Source organism: Oncorhynchus nerka, linkage group LG23, assembly GCF_034236695.1.
Source record: "Oncorhynchus nerka isolate Pitt River linkage group LG23, Oner_Uvic_2.0, whole genome shotgun sequence".
Taxonomy (NCBI): Eukaryota; Metazoa; Chordata; class Actinopteri; order Salmoniformes; family Salmonidae; genus Oncorhynchus; species Oncorhynchus nerka.
Window position 1 is genome coordinate 16,516,565 of NC_088418.1, and position 25,486 is coordinate 16,542,050.

Sequence of the window (25,486 nt, forward strand, 5' to 3'; positions counted from 1 at the left end):
CCGCACTTAGGCCTCCTGGGCCTCCAGCTTGTGTTCCCATACCAGGGGCCACAGGGTTGCCATCTGATCACTCATGTCTACCACGTGCACCACCAAGGTTCGGTGGTGCGACGGTTGATTTTCCCAGGCTTCTTTAGCCACTTCCAGCGGTCCTCGGGGTCATCTCCTGTACAGGATTTTGAAGGGAGAGAATCCTTTTGAAGCAGCTGGTCCCAATTCTTTCCGTTGGCCTCCATCACCTTCTTTATCATCTGCTTCAGGGTACGATTGAATCTTTCCACCAATCCATCAGTCAAATCACATTTTATTTGATGGTCTGAGGGTGTGAGGGTGATACACTGAGGTGCGCAACTGGGTTATTTTCATTAGCTTGCATAGATCCTTCATGATTCATGACATGAACGTGGTGCCCTGGTCGGTCAATATCTCGTCGGGGATGCCTACTCGGGAGAACAGCATGACCAACTCACGTGCGATTCCCTTGGTGGCCATGGTGAGCAGGGTAATGGATTCCAGGTACCTGGTGGCATAATCCAGAATCACTAGAATGTATTGGTGTCCTCTGTTGCTCTTGAGTAGAGGTCCCAGCAGGTCCATTGCGATCCTGCTGAAAGGGACTGAAATAATGGGTAGGGGAATTAAGGGACTACGAATCCGACAGTCCAGGTCGCAAGGGTAATCTCACAGATATTGTTCTCTCTTCTCCCACTGTTCATAAAGCAGGTTTCTCTCTCCATTCTCTGCCCCTTTGTGCAGGCTGCTTCCTCCTTTATCCCCAAGTACTCCCTGGCTTATTGACCCACAGCCTCACCTCGTTGGGGGAGGAAGTCCATATAAGGCTCGAGGCCAGAGCCAGCGGGCTGCAAGATATCTCCCCCCAATAAACACTCCCCTCACCTCTCCCTGCCTTCTGCCACAATATGTTGAGCTCTTTGGCTCTTAGACAAAATACATAAAACCTTTAAAAAATCAAAAATTATACAGACGTCTGTCTGGCTCATACTGTATTATTGTCTCATTCGAAGGACAGTTTTCAATGAGAAATGGTCCTGTTAGGATGATCTGATGGGTTATTAGCTCAGGAATGGCTTATTTTTTACGTTATTAGCTCAGGAATTGTTTTGTGTCATTACATACAGCCGGGAAGAACTATTGGATATTAGAGCGGCAGTAACTCACCAGAACTTGCAGCATTTTGACCAGGATTACGACTTCCCTGGAGCGGATCCTTTGTTCTTTCCAGAGCAATTTATTCCAGAGGCTGACCCAAAACAACGCCGGCAGAGGAGAGGTACTCGAGGCAGTCTTCTGGTCCGACTTAGGAAGTGTGCACAACACCCACCACTCCTGAGTATTTTAATCGCTAATGTCCGATCTCCGGATAATAAAATTGATGAGCTCAAGGCCAGAGTTTCTTTTCAGAGAGACACCAGGGATTGTAACATACTCTGCTTCACAGAATCATGGCTCTCTCGAGATATACTGTCTGACTGTAAAGTCAGTTGGGTTCTCAGTACATCACGCCGACAGGAACAAAAATCTCTCCAGGAAGCAGAAGGGTGGAGGTATATGTTTTCTGATTAACAACTTATGGTGTAACTGTGATAACATACAGGAACTCAAGTCCTTCTGTTCACCCGACGTAGAATATCTCACAATCAAATGCCGACCGTATTATCTCCCGAAAGAATTTTCGTCAATAATAGCCACAGCGGTCTATATCCCGCCCAAGCGAATACCATGACGGCCCTAAAAGAACTTATGAACTGAACTTCACGCTAACTGGAAACCACATATCCTGAGGCTGCATTCATTGTAGCTGGGGATATTAACAAAGCAAATTTGAGGAAAAGGCTCCTGAAATTCTATTAACATATTGATTGTTGTACTTGAGCTGCTAAAACTCTCGACCATTGTTACACTACCTTCCAGAATGCATATAAGTCCCTCCCGTGCCCTCCATTCAGCAAATTGGACCATGATTCCATCTTGCTCCTCTTATAGGCAGAAACTCAAATAGGAAGGACTATTAAATGCTGGTCTGACCTATTGGAATCCACGCTTCAAGATTGTTTTGATCACGTGGACTGGGATATGTTCAGAGTAGCTTCAGAAGATATATCGACACCAATACCGATACAGTGAATGAGTTTATCAGGATGTGCATAGGAGATGTTGTACCCATTGTGACTACTAAAATCTACCCCAACCAGAAATCGTGGATAGATGGGAGCATTCCCGCAAAACTGAAAGCGAGAACCACCGCATTTAACCAGGGCAAGAAGACTGGGAATTTGGAAGAATACAAACAGTGTAGTTGTTCCCCCCGCAAAGAAATCAAGCATGCTGAACTTCGGTATAGGGACAAAGCTGAGTCCCAGTTCAACAGCTCAGACACCAGATGTATGTGGCAGGGTCTACGGATAATCCCAGATTATAAAAGGAAAACCAGCCACGTTGCGGACACCGACATTCTGTCGGGCTGTATCACCGCCTGGTATGGCAACTGCACCGCCCACAACCGCAAAGCTCTCCAGAGGGGGGTGCGGTCTGCCCAATGCATCACCAGGGGCAAATTTCCCACCCTCCTGGACACCTACAGCACCCGATGCCATAGGAAGGCCATCAAGGACATCAACCACCCGAGCCACTGCCTGTTCGCCCCGCTATCATCCGGAAGGTGAGGTCAGTACAGGTGCATCAAAGCTGGGACCGAGAGACTGAAAAACAGCTTTTGTCTCAAGGCCATCAGACTGTTAAACAGTCATCACTAGCACATCAGAGACGGCTGCCTATAGATATAGATTAGAAATCACTGGCCACTTTTAGAAATGGATCACATGCCGCTTTAATAATGTTTCCGTATCAACCATTACTCATCTCATGTGTATAAACTGCACTTCACACTATTCTATGGTATCTTAGTCACTTTTAAATTGTGTTTACATATTGCATCACCCATTTCATATATATATATATATATACGGCATTGTATTATGCTATGCTATGCTACACCACTGACTGTTAAACAGCCATCTCCAGCACATCAGAGGCTGCTGCCTATAGACATAGATTAGGAATCCCTGGCCACTTTAAGGAAATGAAACACTAGCCACTTTAATAATGTCTCTATATCTTGCATTACTCATCTCATATGTGTAAACTGTACTCTATACTATTCTACAGTATCTTAGTCACTTTACTTGTGTGTAAATTTTGCCTCACCCATCTCATGTGTATATATTGTACTCTATACTATGCCACTGTATCTTAGTCCAATGCTGCTCTGACATATATGTATATATATTCTTAATCCGTTAAATGGTCTGCTCTGAAACCGCCAGCTTAAAAACGACCTAATTGGCTTTTTAGGTGGAGATTCCATCATATTTGTCAAACAGTGAATCAGGACAAACACACCCAGTCCATCTGTAACATTACAAATGACAGACTAAACCTTTAAGGGCTGAGATGTTAGATAACCGGCATTGACCGCCTTCCTTCCTCCCACGGTCTGCCAATGGTTCAGGAGCACATTAAGTTCAAGAGAAATGGTCACAGTGATGGGTCATTTGCAGATGAACTCTCCACACTATGATATTGGCTTTTAAATACCAACCTCTATAGCCAGCAGGCTTAAGTACAGTATGATGGAATTAACTGGTACTTGTTGACCTGCTCGTACTTCCTGGATTCTGCTCTTCATTCTGGTAAGTGTGTAGCTAGAAGTGCAAAGGCATTTATTTGATGATACAGTTTTATAAAAGCCTTATTTTCTGTAAGAGACTGCAAGTTGTGTGATGTATACTGGTTTCTGAAGAGATTCAATGCACTATGTCTGTACTAGAGGTCGACCAATTATGATTTTTCAACGCCGATACCGATTATTGGAGGACCAAAAAAGGCGATACCGATTAATTGGCCGATTTATAATTTTTTTATTTGTGATAATGACAATTACAACAATACTGAATGAACACGTATTTTAACTTAATATAATACATCAATAAAATAAATTTAACCTCAAGTAAATAATGAAACATGTTCAATTTGGTTTAAATAATGCAAAAACAAAGTGTTGGAGAAGAAAGTAAAAGTGCAATATGTGCTATGTAAGAAAGCTAACGTTTCAGTTCCTTGCTCAGAACATGAGAACATATGAAAGCTGGTGGTTCCTTTTAACATGAGTCTTAAATATTCCCAGGTAAGAAGTTTTAGGTTGTAGATATTATAGGAATTATAGGACTATTTCCCTCTATACCATTTGTATTTCATTAACCTTTGACTATCGGATGTTCTTATAGGCACCTTAGTATTGCCAGTGTAACAGTATAGCTTCCGCCCCTCTCCTCGTTCCTACCTGCTACCTGGGCTTGAACCAGGTACACATCGACAACAGCCACATTCGAAGCAGCGTTACCCATGCAGAGCAAGGGAAACAACCACAGGCTCAGAGTGAGGGACGTTTGAAACGCTATTAGCGCGCGCTAACTAGCTAGCCATTTCACATCAGTTACACCAGCCTCATCTCGGGAGTTGATAGGCTTGAAGTCATAAACAGCGCAATGCTTGACGCACAACGAAGAGCTGCTGGCAAAACGCACGAAAGTGCTGTTTGAATGAATGTTTACTCGCTTGCTTCTGCCTACCACCGCTCAGTCAGATACTTAGATACTTGTATGCTCAGTCAGATTATATGCAACGCAGGACATGCTAGATAATATCTAGTAATATCATCAACCATGTGTAGTTAACCAGTGATTATGATTGATTGTTTTTTATAAGATAAGTTTAATGCTAGCTAGCAACTTACCTTGGCTTTACTGCATTCGCGCAACAGGCAGGCTCCTCCTTGTGGAGTGCAACGAGAGAGAGGCAGGTCGTTATTGCGTTGGACTAGTTAACTGTAAGGTTGCAAGATTGGATCCCTCGGGCTGACAAGGTGAAAATCTGTCATTCTGCCCCTGAACGAGGCAGTTATCCCACCATTCCTAGGCCATCATTGAAAATAAGAATGTTTTCTTAACTGACTTGCCTAGTTAAATAAAGGTATAAAAAATAATAATAATAATCGGCGCCCAAAAATACCAATTTCCGATTGCTTTGAAAACTTGAAATCGGCCCTAATTAATCGCCCATCCCGATTAATCGGGCGACCTCTAAGCTGTACGGCTCAGTAGTTTTGTTAATCAAGCCAACATTTTGACAAGATGCACAGTCTTAAGAGAACCTCAAACTAAATGTGTTCCTGCTTTCATATCAAACACTAAGACGCTAATTCACCTAAAGCTGAGGAGAGGAGTTATTCATTACATGATGGTGAATGCAAATACAGTATGTCATCATTATTCCAAGGGCTGTAGCATAAGACCATAACCTGAAAAAAATATGGATTCGTATTTATTCACTCACATTCTGATTGGGTTAAGCATGACATACAGAGAAGTCTGCTGTGCTTTTAACTTACTATTTTAGATAGAGAAAGAGCTTTTCTCAAAACGGAGATCAATAATTGTGTCGTTTCTTATTCTGTGCTTCCAGACCTCCACGGCCACTGTGAATATTGTGGTCACTGATGTCAACGATAATGACCCTGTCTTCGATCCGCTCCTGCCCCAAAACCTAACCGTTACAGAGGAGGAGGCCAACTGTTTTGTGGGCCAAGTAAAGGTAAGTCTGCCCTTATGTCCGCCATTCTGTGTACTCACTCTATAATCCACATTACTGAATCATCCATAGACCCTTGTAGAATGGACTCATGTTAAGATACAGTAGATCTGTCTGATGAGTAAGTCAGTGCACTGTGGCTGGTTAGCCGTGTAGAGTAATATTTCTGTGGTACTGAATCTATGAACGTATATTGCAGCTTGCATTGGCATAATGTCCAAGGGGCCTTTGACATTGAAAGTCTGTCCCAATGCGGTTTGACTTACATGTACCTGGCTTGCAGCAGTACACCCTACTGTTCCTCTGTGACTCTGGTGTCTGTCTCCCGCTTACTCTCCCTGTCCCGTTTGGCTAATTGTAGTTAGTGGCCCTCAGGGATGTGAGGGTGCCAAGGCCCAACTCTGCGCTTGGCCTGCCGATCCCCCCCGGTCTCCCAGCATGTGTGCCCAGCTGCCAAGAGCCCCAAAGCAGGGAGGCCCGTATCTTTCGGTTATCACTATGGCAACAGCATCCAGAAACAATAAAAAAACACAATATTTACCTCTTACATTTAAAGGGAGGGCTCCCCTGCCCGGTCCGCTGTTGATAATTTTCCAATTAAATAAATGAAATTTGAATCATTTGTCACGTTCAGGGACATCCCATAATGAGTAGCTTTGTTGGGCTCTGTTAAGCTGCAAGGAGCTGTAATTAGTGGTGTGGATAATAGGGCTGGGGATTGTTTGTGGAATAAGCGGAGGATAATGTAGGCAGACATCTTTGGTGGGACTCTGTTTTTTTTCTACAGTACAGCAGACCGCTGTGTTGTGAATAATTAGATTGTTTACGTGTGTGTGTGTGTGTGTGTGTGTGTGTGTGTGTGTGTGTGTGTGTGTGTGTGGTGGTGCCTGGAGAAGTGGGTATGCCCCCAAAAATTCCAAACCGCCCATTCGGTGAAGGAAAGGCACCCTGTGTAAAACATTATATGAGATACAGTGATATCCACACTGAATGACCTAAAATGATGAATCCCATATTTGCCTTTCACAGTCAGGCCAACCCAAGCTGTACTGTGCAGTAGGCTAATAGTAGGCCTACTATTGAAACAGATAAATGAGGCTGTCAACTGAGTCTGAAATTCAAAGTTTTCCATTTTTTCAGGTTTTTGCTCTCAAAGTCCATAACAATGCTTAAATCACATCAGCAGACAACTTTTGAAGTCTGGCAAAAATCCAATACATTTAGTTGTTTTGTGTAGTTACCCTTTAATTGAAGTGTGCAGGCACCTAGCACTGTTGTTTGATTAGCATTGTTTCTGTAGCACATGAGATGAGGTTTGCAAAATGAATGGCCACTGGATTTATGAAAATAATGCCAGGTAGGCATAGGCTACTTTGTAGCTAATATTTAATAGAGAAGGTTTTTGGGAAAGCCTTTCCATCTACCAGAAGACAGTTAGGCCTATCATTACTATCCATATTTTTACATTTTTTTCCATGATTGTTTGAAATCTGGATGTTTTACTTCATATTATGAGACATGTCTTACCTTCAAAGTAGCCTTGTAGCCCAAACCCTACCAGAGAAAGGTGGAGGCAATTATTGTATAAAGACTTCCTCATTATGCGTTCTCCTGTTCTATTTGTTCTATTCTTTTTTTTCCAATGTCTAACAGCCAATGGGATTATCCTAGTCATATTAGCAACACATGATAGTTGTTGCATCTTTAGATCTCCCCTCTTTGAGCATTTCTAGCAGATGTGTCCATCTCTGTCCGCTCACATATGCGGTGCGCATTCTAGAACGGCGTTTTGCCGTGTGTAAATTACTGCGCCTAAAATGGGAAGAAATAATAGTTGATCAAAATGTTAAGCTAAACATTCCCATCTGTTCCATCAGCCCTATTAATTGATATGGCATATACCTCCACTACACTACTTTGATACGCATCAATGGGGATTAAGAAGTGAGTATAGGCAATGCCCACTAAAATATAAATGGGCAAAGAGCGAATACCTGTGTTTACACTCCCCTACACCACTGTGTGTGTGTGCGTGTGTGTGTGCATGTGTGCGTGTGTGTGTGTGTGTGTACGCGTGTGCGTGCGTGGCTAGACTCCCAAACCTGACCCTTCATTTCCTCCAAACTGACAATCATTCCAACCACATAACATGGCCTCCAGTGGAGAGTTTGGGACACGCTCCCAACTCTAACATTCCATGTTTGTCCCCCCCACAGCTAACCTGGAGCAAAACCATGGACCACAAGCCACATTAAAGCTGGCCAGAGGCCCTGATGTGTGCTATCAGAATATATCTCAGCCAAACATGACCATCAACACTAACTCTCCCGCCAAACTGAAATATTTGATCAAATAAGCTCTCAGATATGATCAATTACTGCAATAACATCTCGGAATGTGCAATTGATCGGCAAGTCGCTCGTACTGGCTCAGCATATGATAAGACAAGTGGGATTTGTGTAGCTACAGAGGCTACAGTATGCACATCGAAATGAGCAAGCCTTTATGGAACACTAAGCACTCAACCATCTGCCCTTCCTCAATCTGCCAACGCATGGATGTTACAGTTTTTTTATGATTGCTTAGGCACTATCTTATAACTATATAACTATAGGCTATTTTTGCAAAGCTCTACACACCGACCACAAAACCTTACACCAAACCAGCAAAACATTATACACCTCTTGCAAAAGCAAACAATTCTTGTAAAAACTCTTCAAACTCTTTAAAAAATGTTTACTGTCTACAGTACACACAAACCATCATTTAAATGAGCACACTAAGCACCAACTACCTGCTGATGGTACAAATTAAAAACTTTTGGCTTTTGCTTTTTCTGTTTGCAGGGCATAGCAGTTTGAAATAAAGTTTTGTCATACATGTATTAAACACACATACACACAGGTATCCAAATGTTTTCTCAATATGTTCTAACACTCCTCAAACAACAAAAGCGCAGTAGAAGAAAACTAAAACATTTATTTTAGAACAAAAAGAACATAAACAAATGTGGCTCCATCTCACCTTCTTTGTGGGTCTGGTCATAAGACTTCATCCACATCACATGTTGTCTTCAGCTGGGCAGCATGGAAAGTATCGTCTGGAGTGCCGTATTCAGTCCTGGCATGACCCCTGATCCATCTCTCCACAAGCCTCCTCTATTGCCTGCAGAAGGGGTATGTGTTGGTGGGGCTGGTGATCATACACCTTCCAACCACATGCAGAGAAGAATTCTCCAATAGGATTCAAGAACGGAGAGTATGGGGGAGATTGAGTACGATGAAAGTGGGTGACCTGTGAACCAATTGCGGACACAGCAGCCCGGTGGAAACTAACATTGTCCCAGATGATAACGTACCTGGGTTGTTCTGGCCCCTGGTCATTAGGGATTAGTCTGTTGTTGAGGGTGTCCAGAAATATGATCATGTGTGCAGTATTGTATGGGCCTAGAATTGCATGATGGTGAAGGATGCTGTTTTGACTAATAGCCGCACACATTGTTATGTTGCCACCACGTTGTCCCGGGACGTTGATGAAGGCACGGTGTTCGATGATATTTCAGCCGCGGCCCCTTGTTTTTGCAACGATGAAACCTGTCTCGTCCACATATATTAGCTCATGATGCACTGCATCTGCTTCTAGCTCCATGACTCTCTGAAAGAGTCAAGACAAGACAATGTAGCACAGTAGGAAAAGACAGGGATCAGTCAATATGATGTAGCACCATACACTTCCAGATCCAGTACCAATGATAGGACAGTATAGCTTACCTGCACATATTCATATCTCACTTGATTTACACGGTCTGAGATTCTTTCGGAAGGGACTCTGTAGACGTTGTAGACGTTTCAGTAGACGAGACAGTGCAGAGAGACTCACTCTGTTGACGTTTTGGAATATGGTGTTATCTCATTATGTGGTCCTGCAGTTCTCGGAGTCTGATGCAGTTATTTGCAATTACCATATTTACAATGTGGGTCTCCTGCTCTGGGGTGAACAGTCAACCTCCTCTACCAGATAGTTTTATTTGCACTTCTGTAAAAGCATTTGAATGGTTTTAGTGATAGATCCTTCTCATTATGAAAGTACAGTACATATTACTGTACCAGTAAGACTACAGCCCTTACAGTTACTTACTGGTTCTCATTTTGAAATATCCAGGTGAAACCTACAACAGTTTAGCGGCTCAGATTTGATTGAACCCGTTGCCCAGCCTCCCTCATGCTCATCCCATGATTGACAACATGGTCAACCACAGTCGCTCTGATTTCATCAGTTATTGTGTTCCTGACTACCCTTCCTCTTCCCCATCCTCTCCTTCCCCACGTCCTTCTCCTCCTCTTCCTCCTCCTCTTCCTCCTATAGTTCTCACCCCTCTTACTCTCTGTCCAATATAGGCCTCCATTGTTGTCCCAACCAAATGTTTACCTGTGGACTATTTATAGTGCTCAAGCACTGATATGTGAACTCATTATATAAAAGTGTTTTCACATTTGTCAATGTGGAAAGGCAATTGGCGAAATAGTGTAGCATTGTAGAGACCAATGTTTCCAGTTTTTCTAGAAGTGTGTTATTACATTGCAAACTGGGTGTAAAGCAGTGAGTTGTGTTTACAGTTTTGCAAAAAGTGTGTTATAAAATTACACACTGAGTGTAAAGGAGAGAACGTGCATTCAGTTTGGCACACTTGGTAAATGCATTGGCTACAAGTGTAAATGGTTTCATCAAGAATCACTGTTAGTGTTTAAGCATTCAGAAAAAACTGTAGTACCGACGGTGGGCAACCTTGTGTGGGGTGGTATTATTTATAAACTGGGTGGTTCGAGCCCTGAATGCTGATTGGCTGACAGCCGTGGTATATCAGACCGTATACCACAGGTATGACAAAACATGTGTTTTTACTGCTCTAATTACGATGGTAACCAGTTCATAATAGCAATAAGGCACCTCGGGGGTTTGTGGTATAATGTTGATCGAAGTGATCCAAGGTACTGTCTGCAAGACAAATGAGTTTGAATATGTGTCAGCGACGGGATGAAAATTGTTGCCTGATTGGAATTGATGTCTAAGACTTGTCTAGTTTGCTTCTATTATCTTGTTGATAGCACTATCAGCCCATCTCCAATGTTTTACTTGGCACATTCTGCCTGCTACTGAGCGGCATTTTGCTCTGTTTATCAAGCCAGCAAGACCCATTACTGCATTCACTTTACGAGAGAGAGCAGGCAGCAAGACAAGTGAAGCAGAAATCACTGTTCTCTCTCTGGCTCGGCGTGCAGTCTCTTCCTCACTAGATAATGACACTATTCCCAAATTGTGGTATTTACCGGTTGGGTCTGGGGTGATGCACGGTGTTAGACATATCTATGCTTCTCTTCCATACAGGTTTTAATGAACTTTTAATTGATTTTCTGAGAAAATGTATGCTTTCAATACCAGGCCCTGGTTCCTTTAGAAGGTAATAAAAAGGTATTGAATTAATTCCATCACTGACTGGATACTGTATCTATCGTCATGCTTTTGGCCTGGCTGTTGTGCTTTCAGACTACAGTCGAGCCAACATGTTCTTTGTTATTTTTCATGGTAGGATGTTGCACACCAGACATTAACAGCAGGAACATCATTTGGGTATTTTATTCTACTTTTTGCACCCCATTGCAAGGCAATTTTCGTTTTTATGCGTATGAAAATTTAAATCCAATCCTGTCTCATTATCTCTGGTCGGAAAGAAACCTTTTCCAAAGTAAATTATCACTCATCTTTTAGTAGAATAAGTTTCATTTTCAAGATCGTGTATCTTTTCATCTATCAATGACTTCTAGCTCCCAATCCCGAGGTGAGATGTTATGTCTTGATCCTCCTTTATTCAATGGGATCATGGCGTCTCATTCCTACAAAGACCTCCCAGTACAGATGTAGGATCTTCATTTCATCACCCTGTTGCAGGAGAATGTTCCTGTACATTGGTGGTTTAAAAGGCTTCTGAGATATGTAATTTCTTCTTTGCATGAGCTATATGTTCCGTTACCTCATTAGTGGTTTGGAAAACTTCCTCCACTGTTCTCAACCTCGATCAAATCCTGAAGAGAAATGGAGGGATTAATGCGGAGTACAATACAAGGCTTACAGTATACAGACAGCGCTGCTTAACTTGCACACTTCATTTGCATTACAGAGGACACAGTTTGGAGAGTGTGTTAAACTGTAACACTGTACCTGTTTAAGGCTGTCAGCTTGGGGCCTGTGTACTGCTCTCTCCCTGCTGTTGAAACAGGTGTCTCGTCGTGTGTGTGTTCCTCCCTATTGGTTTATGCATGATGCTTACCATATGGATGGTCTAACTCCCCCTGTGTCTCCCTCATCATCCATCCCTCCATCTATCTATCCATCCATCCATCCCTCCATCCATCCCTCCATCTATCTATCCATCCATCCATCCTTCCATATTTCCATCCATCCCTCCATCTATCTATCCATCCCTCCATCTATCCATCCTTCCATATTTCCATCCCTCCATCTATCCATCCATCCATCCATCATCTATCCGTCTATCTACCCATCCATCCATCCATCCATCTACTGATCTATTCATCAATCCCTCCATTTATCCATCCATCCCTTCATTTATCTATCTATCCATCCATCCATCCATCCCTCCATCTATCTATCCATCCATCCATCCCTCCATCTATCCATCCTTCCATATTTCCATCCCTCCATCTATCCATCCCTCCATCTATCTTTCCATCCCTCCATCCATCCATCCCTCCATCTATCCATCCTTCCATATTTCCATCCCTCCATCTATCCATCCCTCCATCTATCTATCCACCCCTCCATCCATCCATCCCTCCATCTATCCATCCTTCCATATTTCCATCCCTCCATCTATCTATCCATCCATCCATCCATCCATCCATCCATCCATCCATCCATCCATCCATCCATCCATCCATCCATCCATCTATCCATCCTTCCATATTTCCATCCCTCCATCTATCTATCCATCCCTCCATCTATCTATCCATCCCTCCATCCATCCATCCATCATCTATCCGTCTATCTACCCATCCATCCATCCATCTACTCATCTATCCATCAATCCCTCCATTTATCCATACATCCCTCCATTTATCCATCTATCTATCCATCCCTCCATCAATCCCTCCATCCCTCCATCAATCCCTCCATTTATCCATCCATCCCTCCATTTATCCATCCATCTATCCATCCCTCCATTTATCCATCTATCCATTCCTCCATCTATCCATCCATCCATCTATCCATCCAGGCCACAGATCCAGACACGGGGGTTAATGGCCAGGTGTGCTACCGACTGGTCAATCACGCCGACCTCTTCAGGATCAACTCCAACGGCACCATCTCCACCGCAGTGCCTCTGGACCGAGAGGTCAGGGGTCAGTATGACCTCATTGTGGAGGCGGAGGACGGAGCGGTGGAGGACCCCAGGAGGACCACGCTGACTCTGTCGGTGACTGTGCTGAATGTGGATGATAACAGTCCAGTGTTCTCACAACCATCCTATACGGTCAATCTGCCGGAGAATAGTCCTAAGAACACAGTCATCCTGCAGTTTACCGTGAGTTTTCGTGTGTGTGTGTGTGTGTGTGTGTGTGTGCGTGTCCAAGAGTGCACAGCATGCTCCATACACACTCAGCAGCAGGGGTATATACTACTTCAAACACTCCACAGTCCAAATGCATCCTCTTGTACATCAAAGCACACAAAGCCAGGAGGTACATGGTTAGCCTAGAGCATATTGACAGAGGATATCAAAACCTCAGACATGGCCTCGCTATTCAGTCACATGCTGCCAGGAAAGGGCAAACAGGAGCTTCAGATTCCCGCACAGCGGTCGCTGCCTTTTGTTACATCAAATTACACCAAGTATCTATACCAACCAACCAACCATACAAACAAACAAACAAACAGAACATGACTCTCTGAGTGGAATAGAAACCGAAAAAGACAAACCACCCAATTTTTCCCCCATTATTTTTCAAGATCCTGTTTCTATTTGTGTTTAACAAGAACCTTTCCTTTTAGAATTGTGATTCTAAAGTTGAGCCTGGACTAACTAGGTTATTTGTTGTTGGCCAGCCCAGAGAATATTTTTTTATGAGACCAGTCATGTCTCCCTTTGTTGGGCTAATCATGGAACATTTCAGGTCGGGTTGGTTGATTGACAGTTGCCATGACAATGACTGTCTGGTCCAAGTACACTGATCCCTCTGCAGTGACAAACCTATCAACACCTTCCGTCGCTCCCCACGCCACACCGAACCTGCTGATACGCTGATATTTTGGGCAAATTAGTGGGGCCACTGATGACTGAGCTAGCACGGTAGGGGGTTTATCTGTGTATAGGCCCAAAGATATTCTCCCCCAATACACACTCCATGTTAACACACTCACCTCCACCTGAAAATACTCCACAGACAGGTATGAATCCATTAATAGTGGCCTCCCTCCTGACAATGGATTTGAGTAGTTATTACTGCAGATCACTGTGATTTGTCTGACGAGTTGCCATTCTGTAGAAACTAGAATTGCTTGTCGCCTGAATAAGGGACTCAGGTTGAAATAAAGGTTGCAAAATGCTGTATAATTCGTATCATTTTCTGGCTGTTGAGACCGACTAATAGGGGACACTTAACCATTACCGACAGTATTCCTTCCTCCTCCACCTCCACCTCCTCCTTCATACCTCCTTCTCCTCCACCTCCTCCAGGCCAAAGATGCTGACCTGGATTCCAACATCACCTTCCGTATCCGGACGCAGGAGGCCAGACAACTTTTTGCCGTCAACCCAGTGACTGGAGAGCTCTCTGTGCTGCAGACGCTAGACTTTGAGACCCTGGCAGCCTCGGACCATACCTACACCTTCGTGGTGGAAGCTCTGGACAATGAAGAGAGCATGCCCCCAGGCCTGGCCACTGTCACTGTAAAGATAATGGTAAGGAAACAACCTTCCCTCTGCCTACCTCCATAACAGAGGCCCATCAGTTAAGCCACTAGCCATCAGTTAAGCCATCATTCAAAGGAGAAAATGCAGAGGTGTGGCAGCAGACATTTTTTGTTGTTGTTCATAGATACATGCACAGCAAATTCTCCAGTGTTAAAATAATTATAATTGTTCACAAACATAGATATGAAAACAAACAATGAAGGGGACGTGTATGAGTTTCAGGCCCCTCAATTAGGGTAAACATAGGCCCTCAAAATAAGGCCTTAAGAAATACATATGGTATTGTGTAATAAAATAAATATATACTGTACAGTTGAAGTCGGAAGTTTACATACACTTGGAGTCATTAAAACTCGTTTTTCATCCACTCCACAAATTTCTATAGTTTTGGCAAGTCGGTTAGGACATTTACTTTGTGCATGACACAAGTAATTTTTCCAACAATTGTTTACAGACAGATTATTTCACTTATAATTCACTATATCACAATTCCAGTGGGTCAGAAGTTTACATACACTAAGTTGACTGTGCCTTTAAACAGCTTGGAAAATTCCAGAAAATTATGTCATGGCTTTAGAAGCTTCTGATAGGCTAATTGACATCATTTGAGTAAATTGGAGGTGTACCTGTGGATGTATTTCAAGGCCTACCTTCAAACTCAGTGCCTCTTTGCTTGATATCATGGGAAAATCAAAAGAAATCAGCCAAGACCTCAGAAATAAATTGTAGACCTCCACAAGTCTGGTTTTTATTTTATTTTACCTTTATTTTACTAGGCAAGTCAGTTAAGAACAAATTCTTATTTTCAATGACGGCCTAGGAACAGTGGGTTAACTGCCTGTTCATTCTTGGGAGCAATTTCCAAACGCCTGAAGGTACTACGTTCATCTGTACAAACAACAGTACACAAGTATAAACACCATGGGACCACGCAGCTGTCATACCACTCAGGAAGGAGACGCGTTCTGTCTCCTAGAGATGAACATAGTTTGGTGTGAAAAGTGCATATCAATCCCAGAACAACAGCAAAGGACCTTGTGACGATGCTGGAGGAAACAGGTACAAAAGTATCTATATCCACAGTAAAACAAATCCTATATCGACATAACCTGAAAGGCCACTCAGCAAGGAAGAAGCCACTGCTCCAAAACCACCATAAAAAAGCCAGACTACAGTTTGCAACTGCACATGGGGACAAAGATCGTACTTTTTGGAGAAATATCCTCTGGTGTGATGAAACAAAAATAGAACTGTTTGACCTCCCGGGTGGCGCAGTGGTCTAAGGCACTGCATCGCACACACACTTACGCATCGCTAGATGTGCCACCAGAGACTCTGGTTTCGAGCCCAGGCTCTGTCGCAGCCGGCCGCGACCGGGAGGTCCATGGGGCGACACACTAGCATCGTCCGGGTTAGGGAGGGTTTGGCCGGTAGGGATATCCTTGTCTCATAGCGAATCCTGTGGCGGGCTGGAGGCAGTGCACACTGACCAGGTCGCTAGGGGCACGGTGTTTCCTCCGACACTTTGGTTCGGCTGGCTTCTGGATTGGATTTGCTGTGTTAATGAAGCTGTGCGGCTTGGTTGGGTTGTGTTTCGGAGGACGCGTTACTCTCAACCTTCGTCTCTCCCGAGCCCGTACGGGAGTTGTAGAGATGAGACAAGATAGTAATTACTAAAAGCAATTGGATACTATGAAATTGGGGCAAAAAAAGGGGGTAAAATTTTTAAAAACAATTTTTTAAAACTGTTTGGCCATAATGACCATCGTTATGTTTGGAGGAAAAAGGGGGAGGCTTGCAAGCCGAAGAACACCATCCCAACCGTGAGTGGCAGCATCGTGTTGTGGGGGTGCTTTGCTGCAGGAGGGACTGGTGCATTTCACAAAATAGATGGCAGCATGAGGAAGGAACATTATGTGGATATATTGAAGCAAGACATCAGTCAGGAAGTTAAATATTGGTTGCAAATGGGTCTTCCAAATGGACATTGACCCCAGGCATACTTCCTAAGTTGTGGCAAAATAGCTTAAGGACAACAAAGCCCTGACCTCAATCCTATAGAACATTTGTGGGCAGAACTGAAAAAGCATGTGCGAGCAAGGAGGCCTACAAACCTGACTCAGTTACACCACCACTGTCAGGAGGAATGGGCCAAAATTCACCCTACTTATTGTGGGAATCTTGTGGAAGGCTACCCGAAACGTTTGACCCAAGTTAAACAATTCAAAGGCAATGCTACCAAATACTAATTGAGTGTATGTAAACTTCTGACCCACTGGGAATGTGATGAAAGAAATAAAAGCTGAAATAAATCATTATCTCTACTATTATTATGCCATTTCACATTCTTAAAATAAAGTGGTGATCCTAACTGACCTAAGACATTTTTACTAGAATGAAATGTCAGGAATTGTGAAAAACTGAGTTTAAATGTATTTGGCTAAGGTGTATGTAAACTTCCGACTTCAACTGCATATTGCTAACATATTCGCTTAGGATCTCCATAGGACCGAAAATGGATGAAAGCAACAACCATGTCTCTGTCACCAACAAATAAAGTCATGGGTGCTAACTCTACAATTTACTCAAAAGGCAAGGCACTCTGGGAAATATTTGAATAGGGCTTTATACTTTACACAGCAGTGGTGGAAGAAGTCCCCAATTGTCATTCTTGAGTAAACATATAGATACCTTAATAGAACGATACTGATGTAAAAGTGAAGGTCACCCAGTAAAATAGTACTTGAAAGTCCAAAAGTATTTGGTTTAAGTATCAAAGTAAATGTAATTGCTAAAATATACTTAAGTATCAAAAGTAGAAGTAAAAGTATACATTTTCAAATTCCTTATATTAAGCAAAGCAGACAGCACAATTTTCTTGTTTAAAAAATGTATGGATAGCCAGGGGCACACTCCAACACTCAGACATTATTTACAAAAGATGCATTTGTGTTTAGTGAGTCTGCCAGACCATAGGCAGTAGGGATGACCAGGGATGTTCTCTTGATTAGTGTGTGAATTATACCATTTTCAGTCCTGCTAAGCATTCAAAATGTAACAAGTTCTTTTGAGTGTTAATGTATGGAGTAAAAAGCACAGTATTTTCTTTGGAATGTAGTGACGTAAAAGTACCACAAAAACTACTTAAGTAGTACTTTAAGGTATTTTTACTTAAGTATTTTCCACCACTGCTAAGCAGTGTGTTAATATAACACTGTCCCGTTTTCTATATGAATCCACAGACTTCACCATGTTGATTTGCCATGTGACTCTTTCTCTCTGTCTCGCTCTCTCGCTCTCTCACTCTCCCATCTTTCTCTCTGGTCTGAAACCACTAGCCACCCTCATCACCACGGAGCTAAAGAGAGATAAATGATCCTCCAGCTACCTCTCATTTCTCCTGGCCTGACAAAAGACAAGCTGACAGATTGATACTGTAGTACAGTGCTGTGGTATTTGATGTCTTGATGGTCATTAGGTTTTTGAGGGCTCTATTTTGTCAGTGGCCATCAGATTTATTATGTTTCAGAAGATTAACCACCAGACACTTGCTGAATGGAGATTAGCCTGCCGTTGGCCTCGGAATGACGCTCAGTAGTACAGTAGTACAGTATTATAATGGTACAGTAGAACAGTAGTACAGTATTATAGTAGAACGGTACAACAGTAGTACAGTAGAACAGTATTATAGTAGTACAGTAGAACAGTAGTACAGTAGAACAGTGTTATAATGGTACAGTAGAACAGTAGTACAGTAGTACAGTATTATAATGGTACAGTAGTACAGTAGTACAGTATTATAGTAGAACAGTAGAACAGTAGTACAGTATTATAGTAGAACAGTAGTACAGTAGAACAGTAGTACAGTATTATAGTAGAACGGTACAACAGTAGTACAGTAGTACAGTATTATAGTAGAACAGTAGTACAGTAGAACAGTATTATAATGGTACAGTAGAACAGTAGTACAGTATTATAGTAGAACGGTACAACAGTAGTACAGTAGTACAGTATTATAGTAGAACAGTAGTACAGTAGAACAGTATTATAGTAGTACAGTAGAACAGTAGTACAGTAGAACAGTGTTATAGTAGTACAGTAGAATAGTATTATAGTAGTACAGTAGAACAGTAGTACAGTAGAACAGTATTATAGTAGAACAGTAGTACATTAGAACAGTATTATAGTAGTACAGTAGAGCAGTAGAACAGTATTATAGTAGTACAGTAGAACAATAGAACAGTATTATAGTAGAACAGTATTATAGTAGTACAGTAGAACATTAGAACAGTATTATAGTAGAACAGTATTATAGTAGTACAGTAGAACATTAGAACAGTATTATAGTAGAACAGTATTATAGTAGTACAGTAGAGCAGTAGAACATTAGAACAGTATTATAGTAGTACAGTAGACCATTATTATGGTAGTACAGTACTACAGTATTATAGTAGTACAGTAGAACAGTATTATAGTAGTACAGTAGAGCAGTAGAACATTAGAACAGCATTATAGTAGTACAGTATACCATTATTATGGTAGTACAGTACTACAGTAGTATAGTAGTACAGTATAGCAGTGATACAGTAGTACAGTAGAACAGTATTATAGTAGTACAGTAGAACAGCATTATAGTGGTACAGTAGAACAGTAGACCATTATTATGGTAGTACAGTAGTACAGTAGTATAGTAGTACAGTAGACCATTATTATGGTAGTATAGTAGTACAGTAGAACAGTATTATAGTAGTACAGAAGAGCAGTAGAACATTAGAACAGTATTATAGTAGTACAGAAGAGCAGTAGAACATTAGAACAGTATTATAGTAGTACAGTATACCATTATTATGGTAGTACAGTACCACAGTAGTATAGTAGTACAGTAGAGCAGTAATACAGTAGTACAGTAGAACAGTAGTATAGTAGTACAGTAGAACAGTATTATAGTAGTACTGTATAACAGCATTATAGTAGTACAGTAGAACAGTAGTACAGTATTATAGTAGTACAGTAGACCAGTATTATGGTAGTACAGTAGTACAGTAGTATAGTAGTACAGTAGAGCAGTAGAACAGTATTATAGTAGTACAGTAGAACATTAGAGCAGCATTGTATTAGAACAGTAAACCAGTAGTACAGTAGTACAGTTCCTCATGTCCCACATCTTCTAATGCGACTAATGATGTCACCATTGTCCTTGATTCTATAAGCAATATTGTGCTGCTATTTTTATTGACTTGGCCAAAGCTTTTGATACAGTAGACCATTCCATTATTGTGGGTCGGCTTAGGAGTATTGGTGTCACTGAGTGGTCTTTGGGCTGGTTTGCTAACTATCTCTCTCAAAGAGTGCAGTGTATAAAGTCAGAAAATCTGCTCTCAGCCACTGCCTGTCACCAAGGGAGTACCCCAAGGCTCGATCCTAGGTCCCACGCTCTTCTCAATTTACATCAACAACATAGCTCAGGCAGTAGGAAGCTCTCATCTATTGATATGTAGATGATACAGTCTCAGCTGGCCCCTCCCCGGATTTTGTGTTAAATGCTCTACAACAAAGCTTTCTTAGTGTCCAACAAGCTTTCTCTGCCCTTAACCTTGTTCTGAACACCTCCCAAACAAGGTCATGTGGTTTGGTAAGAAGAATGCCCCTCTTCCCACCGGTGTGATTACTACCTCTGAGGGTTTAGAGCTTGAGGTAGTCACCTCATACAAGTACTTGGGAGTATGGCTGGGCGGTGCACTGTCCTTCTCTCAGCACATATTAAAGATGCAGGCTAAAGTTAAATCTAGACTTGGTTTCCTCTATTGCAATCGCTCCTCTTTCACCCAAGCTGCCAAACTAACCCTGATTCAGATTACCTTCCTACCCATGCTAGAGTACGGAAACATAATTTATAGATCGGCAGGTAAGGGTGCTCTCGAGTGGCTAGATGTTCTTTACCATTCAGCCATCAGATTTGCCACCAAAGCTCCTTATAGGACACATCAATGCACTCTATACTCCTCTGTAAACTGGTCATCTCTGTATACACATCACAAGACCCACTGGTTGATGCTTATTTATAAAACCCTCATAGGCCTCACTCCCCCCTATCTGAGATATCTACTGGAGCCCTCATCCTCCACATACAACACGCATTCTGCCAGTCACATTGTGTTAAAGGTCCCCAAAGCACACACATCCCTGGGTCCCTCCTCTTTTCAGTTCGCTGCAACTAGCGACTGGAACGAGCTGCAACAAACACTCAAACTGGACAGTTTTATCCCAATCTCTTCTTTCAAAGACTCAATCATGGACACTTACTGACAGTTGTGGCTGCTTTGTGTGATGTATTGTTGTCTCTACCTAATTGCCCTTTGTGTTGTTGTCCTTGCCCAATAATGTTTGTACCATGTTTTGTGCTGCTACCATGTTGTGTTGCTACCGTGCTGTGTTCACATGTGTTTCTGCCTTGCTATGTTGTTGTTTTAGGTCTCTCTTTATGTTCTGTTGTGTAGTCTCTATTGTTGTGTGTGTTTTGTCCTATATTTATATTGTGTTTATTTTTGATCCCAGCCCCGTCCCCGCAGGAGGCCTTTTGGTAGGACGTCATTGTAAATAACAATGTGTTCTTCTTTGACTTGTAGAGTTAAATAAAGGTAAAATAAAATGAATAAATAAACAGTAGAACAGTATTATAGTAGAACAGTTGTACATTAGAACAGTATTATAGTAGCACAGTAGTACAATAGAACAGTATTATAGTAGCACAGTAGTACAATAGAACAGTAGTATAGTAGCACAGTAGTACAATAGAACAGTAGTATAGTAGCACAGTAGTACAATAGAACAGTATTATAGTAGCACAGTAGTACAATAGAACAGTATTATAGTAGCATAGTAGTACAATAGAACAGTAGAGCTGTTTTACAGTAGTGTAGTAGTACAGTAGACCAGTATTACAGTAGAACAGTATTATAGTACTCCAGTAGAACAGTGAACTGCAGAACAGTAGCACAGTGGAACAGTAGTACATCAGTAGCACATCAGAACAGTACTACAGTAGTACAGCTGTACATAGTCTATCGGTAAATAGCCCACCCAATTTTATCTACTATCTGTTTATATTTATTTACTTTTCTGCTTTTTTGCACACCAATATCTCTACCTGTACATGACCATCTGATCATTTATCACTCCAGTGTTAATCTGCAAAATTGTAATTATTCGCCTACCTCCTCATGCCTTTTGCACACAATGTATATAGACTCTCTTTTTTTCTACTGTGTTATTGACTTGTTAATTGTTTACTTCATGTGTATCTCTGTGTTGTTGTCTGTTCACACTGCTATGCTTTATCTTGGCCAGGTCGCAGTTGCAAATGAGAACTTGTTCTCAACTAGCCTACCTGGTTAAATAAAGGTGAAATAAAAATAAAATAAAATTTATTGTAATACAGTAGAGCAGTTTTGTTGTGGAACAGTATTATAGTAGTACAGTAATATAGTAGTATAGTAGAACAGTATTATAGTGGTACAGTAGAACAGTATCATAGTAGTACTTTAGAACAGTAGAATAGTACTACAGTAGTACGATAGTACTGTAGTACATTATTATAATAGAACAGTAGTACAGTCGTACAGTATTACAGTATTGCAGTAGTACAGTAGAACAGTATTATAGTAGTACAGTAGAACAGTACTACAGTATTATAGTAGAACAGTATAACAATATTATAGTAGTACAGTAGTACAGGATTATAGTAGTACAGTAGAACAGTATTATTGTAGTACAGTAGAACAGTATTGTAGTAGAACAGTAGAGACATATTATCGTAGTACAGTAGTACAGTATTATAGTAGTACAGTAGAACAGTATTATAGTACAGTTGAACAGTACTACAGTAGTATAGTAGTACAGTATTATAGTAGTACAGTAGAACAGTATTGTAGTAGAACAGTAGAAAAGTATTGTAGTAGTATAGTAGTACAGTTGAACATTATTATAGTAGTACATTTGAACAGTAGAACAGTATTACAGTAGAACAGTATTATTGTAGTACAGTAGAACAGTATTGTAGTAGAACAGTAGAGACATATTATCGTAGTACAGTAGTACAGTATTATAGTAGTACAGTAGAACAGTATTATAGTACAGTTGAACAGTACTACAGTAGTATAGTAGTACAGTATTATAGTAGTACAGTAGAACAGTATTGTAGTAGAACAGTAGAAAAGTATTGTAGTAGTATAGTAGTACAGTTGAACATTATTATAGTAGTACATTTGAACAGTAGAACAGTATTACAGTAGAACAGTATTATAATGGTACAGTATTATGGTAGAACAGTATAACAGTTTTATAGTAGTACATTAGAACAATAGAACAGTATTATAGTAGAACATTATTAAAGTAGTTCAGTGGAACAGTAGAACATTAGAACAGTATTATCGTAGTACAGTAGAACTGTAGTACAGTAGTACAATAGTATAGTAGTACAGTGTTATAGTAGAACAGTATTAAAGTAGTACAGTAGAACAGTATCATGGTAGAACAGTAGTACAGTAGAAGAGTACAGTAGTACAGTAGAACACTATTATGGTAGAACAGTATTATAGTAGTACAGTAGAACAGTATTATGGTAGAACAGTATTATAGTAGTACAGTAGAACAGTAGTACATTGAAACAGTAGAATATTACTTCAGTAGTATAGTAGTACAGTTTTATAGTAGAACATTAGTACAGTAGTGCAATATCATAATAAAACAATATAATAATAGAAAAGTATTACAGTAGTACTGTAGATACGTAGAACAGTAATATAGTGGTACAGTAAAACAGTATTATGGTAGTACAGTAGAACAGTATTATAGTAGTACATTTGAACACTATTATAGTAGAACAGTAGAATATTATTGCAGTAGTACAGTAGAACATTGAACAGTATTATAGTAGAACAGTAGAACAGTAGAACAGTATCATAGTAGTACAGTAGTACAGTATTATGGTAGAACAGTACTACAGTATTATAGTAGAACAGTAGAACAGTATCATAGTAGAACAGTAGTATATTATTATGGTAGAACAGTACTACAGTATTATAGTAGAACAGTAGAACAGTATTGTAGTAGGACAGTAGAACATTGAACAGTATTATGGTAGTACAGTAGGACAGTAGAACAGTAGTACAGTATTATAGTGGTAGAGTAGAACATTGTTATAGTAGTACAGTAGAACAGTATTATAGTAGTACAGTAGAACAGTATTATAGTAGTACAGTAGAACAGTAGTACAGTATTATAGTAGTACAGTAGAACAGTATTATAGTAGTACAGTAGAACAGTAGTACAGTATTATGGTGAACAGTACTACAGTATTATAGTAGAACAGTATTATAGTAGAACAGTAGTACAGTAGTACAGTAGAACAGTATTATAGTAGTACAGTAGAACAGTAGTACAGTATTATGGTAGAACAGTACTACAGTATTATAGTAGAACAGTATTATAGTAGTACAGTAGGACAGTAGAACAGTAGTACAGTATTATAGTGGTACAGTAGAACATTATTATAGTAGTACAGTAGAACAGTAGTACAGTAGAACAGTATTATAGTAGTACAGTAGTACAGTAGAACAGTATTATAGTAGTACAGTAGAACAGTAGTACAGTATTATGGTAGAACAGTACTACAGTATTATAGTAGAACAGTAGTACAGTAGTACAGTAGAACAGTATTATAGTAGTACAGTAGAACAGCGGAACAGTATTATAGTAGTACAGTTGAATAGTAGTACATTGGAACAGTAGATCAGTATTATAGTAGCACAGTAGAACAGTAGAACATTATTATAGTAGTACAGTAGAACAGTAGTACAGTAGAACAGTAGTACAGTAGAACAGTATTACAGTAGTACAGTAGTACAGTAGATCAGTATTATAGTAATACAGTAGTACAATATTACAGTAGAAGAGTATTATAGTAGTACAGTAGAACAGTAGTACAGTAGAACAATAGTACAGTAGAACAGTATTATAGTAGAACAGTAGAACAGTATTTTATTAGAAGAGTAGAACATTATTACAGTAGTTCAGTAGAACATTAGAACAGTATTAGTTGTACAGTATTGTGGTAGAACAGTATTATCGTAGAACAGTAGAACAATATTACAGTAGTATATCAGTACAGTAGAACTGTATGATTGTAGTACAGTATAATAGTTGTACAGTAGTACAGTATTATAGTATTATAGTAGTACAGTAGAACAGTAGTACCGTAGAACAGTACTAGACAGTATTATTGTAGAACAGTACTAGATAGTACAGTATTATAGTAGAACAGTAGACCAGTAGTATGGTAGTACAGTAGAACAGTGTTTTAGTAGTGCAGTAGTACAGTAGAAATGTAGTACAGTAGAACATTAGAACATTCGTACAGTATAACAGTGGAACAGTAGTACAGTGGAACAGTATTTTAGTATTATCATAGTACAGTAGAACAGTATTATTGTAGAACAGTACTAAGTAGTACAGTATTATAGTAGAACAGTTGACCAGTATTATGGTAGTACAGTAGTATAGTATTACAGTATTATATTATAACAGTAGAACAGTAGTACAGCAGAACAGTATTATAGTAGTACATTGGAACAGTTGAGCAGTAGTATATTAGCACAGTAGAATAGTAGAACAGTATTGTAGTAGTACAGTAGAACATGATCATAGTTAAACAGTAGTACAGTATAACAGTATTATTGTAGTATAGTAGTACAGTAGTATAATAGAACATTAGTACAGTAACAGTATTATGGTAGAACAGTAGAAGATTATTATAGTAGTACAGTATAACAA

General features: G+C 40.5%; 1 protein-coding gene across 1 annotated transcript in view; it reads left to right on the forward strand.

The window, feature by feature from the left end:
- The window catches only part of LOC115106348 (protocadherin-15-like), a 193,059-nt gene that overhangs the window by 78,595 nt on the left and 88,978 nt on the right, over positions 1-25,486 (forward strand). Inside the window, exons 17-22 of the mRNA XM_065008380.1 lie at positions 11-168; positions 2,214-2,680; positions 4,383-4,455; positions 5,542-5,670; positions 12,959-13,267; positions 14,420-14,644. Coding sequence (XP_064864452.1) covers positions 11-168; positions 2,214-2,680; positions 4,383-4,455; positions 5,542-5,670; positions 12,959-13,267; positions 14,420-14,644 — 1,361 coding nt within the window. The remainder of the gene's footprint in view (positions 1-10; positions 169-2,213; positions 2,681-4,382; positions 4,456-5,541; positions 5,671-12,958; positions 13,268-14,419; positions 14,645-25,486) is intronic.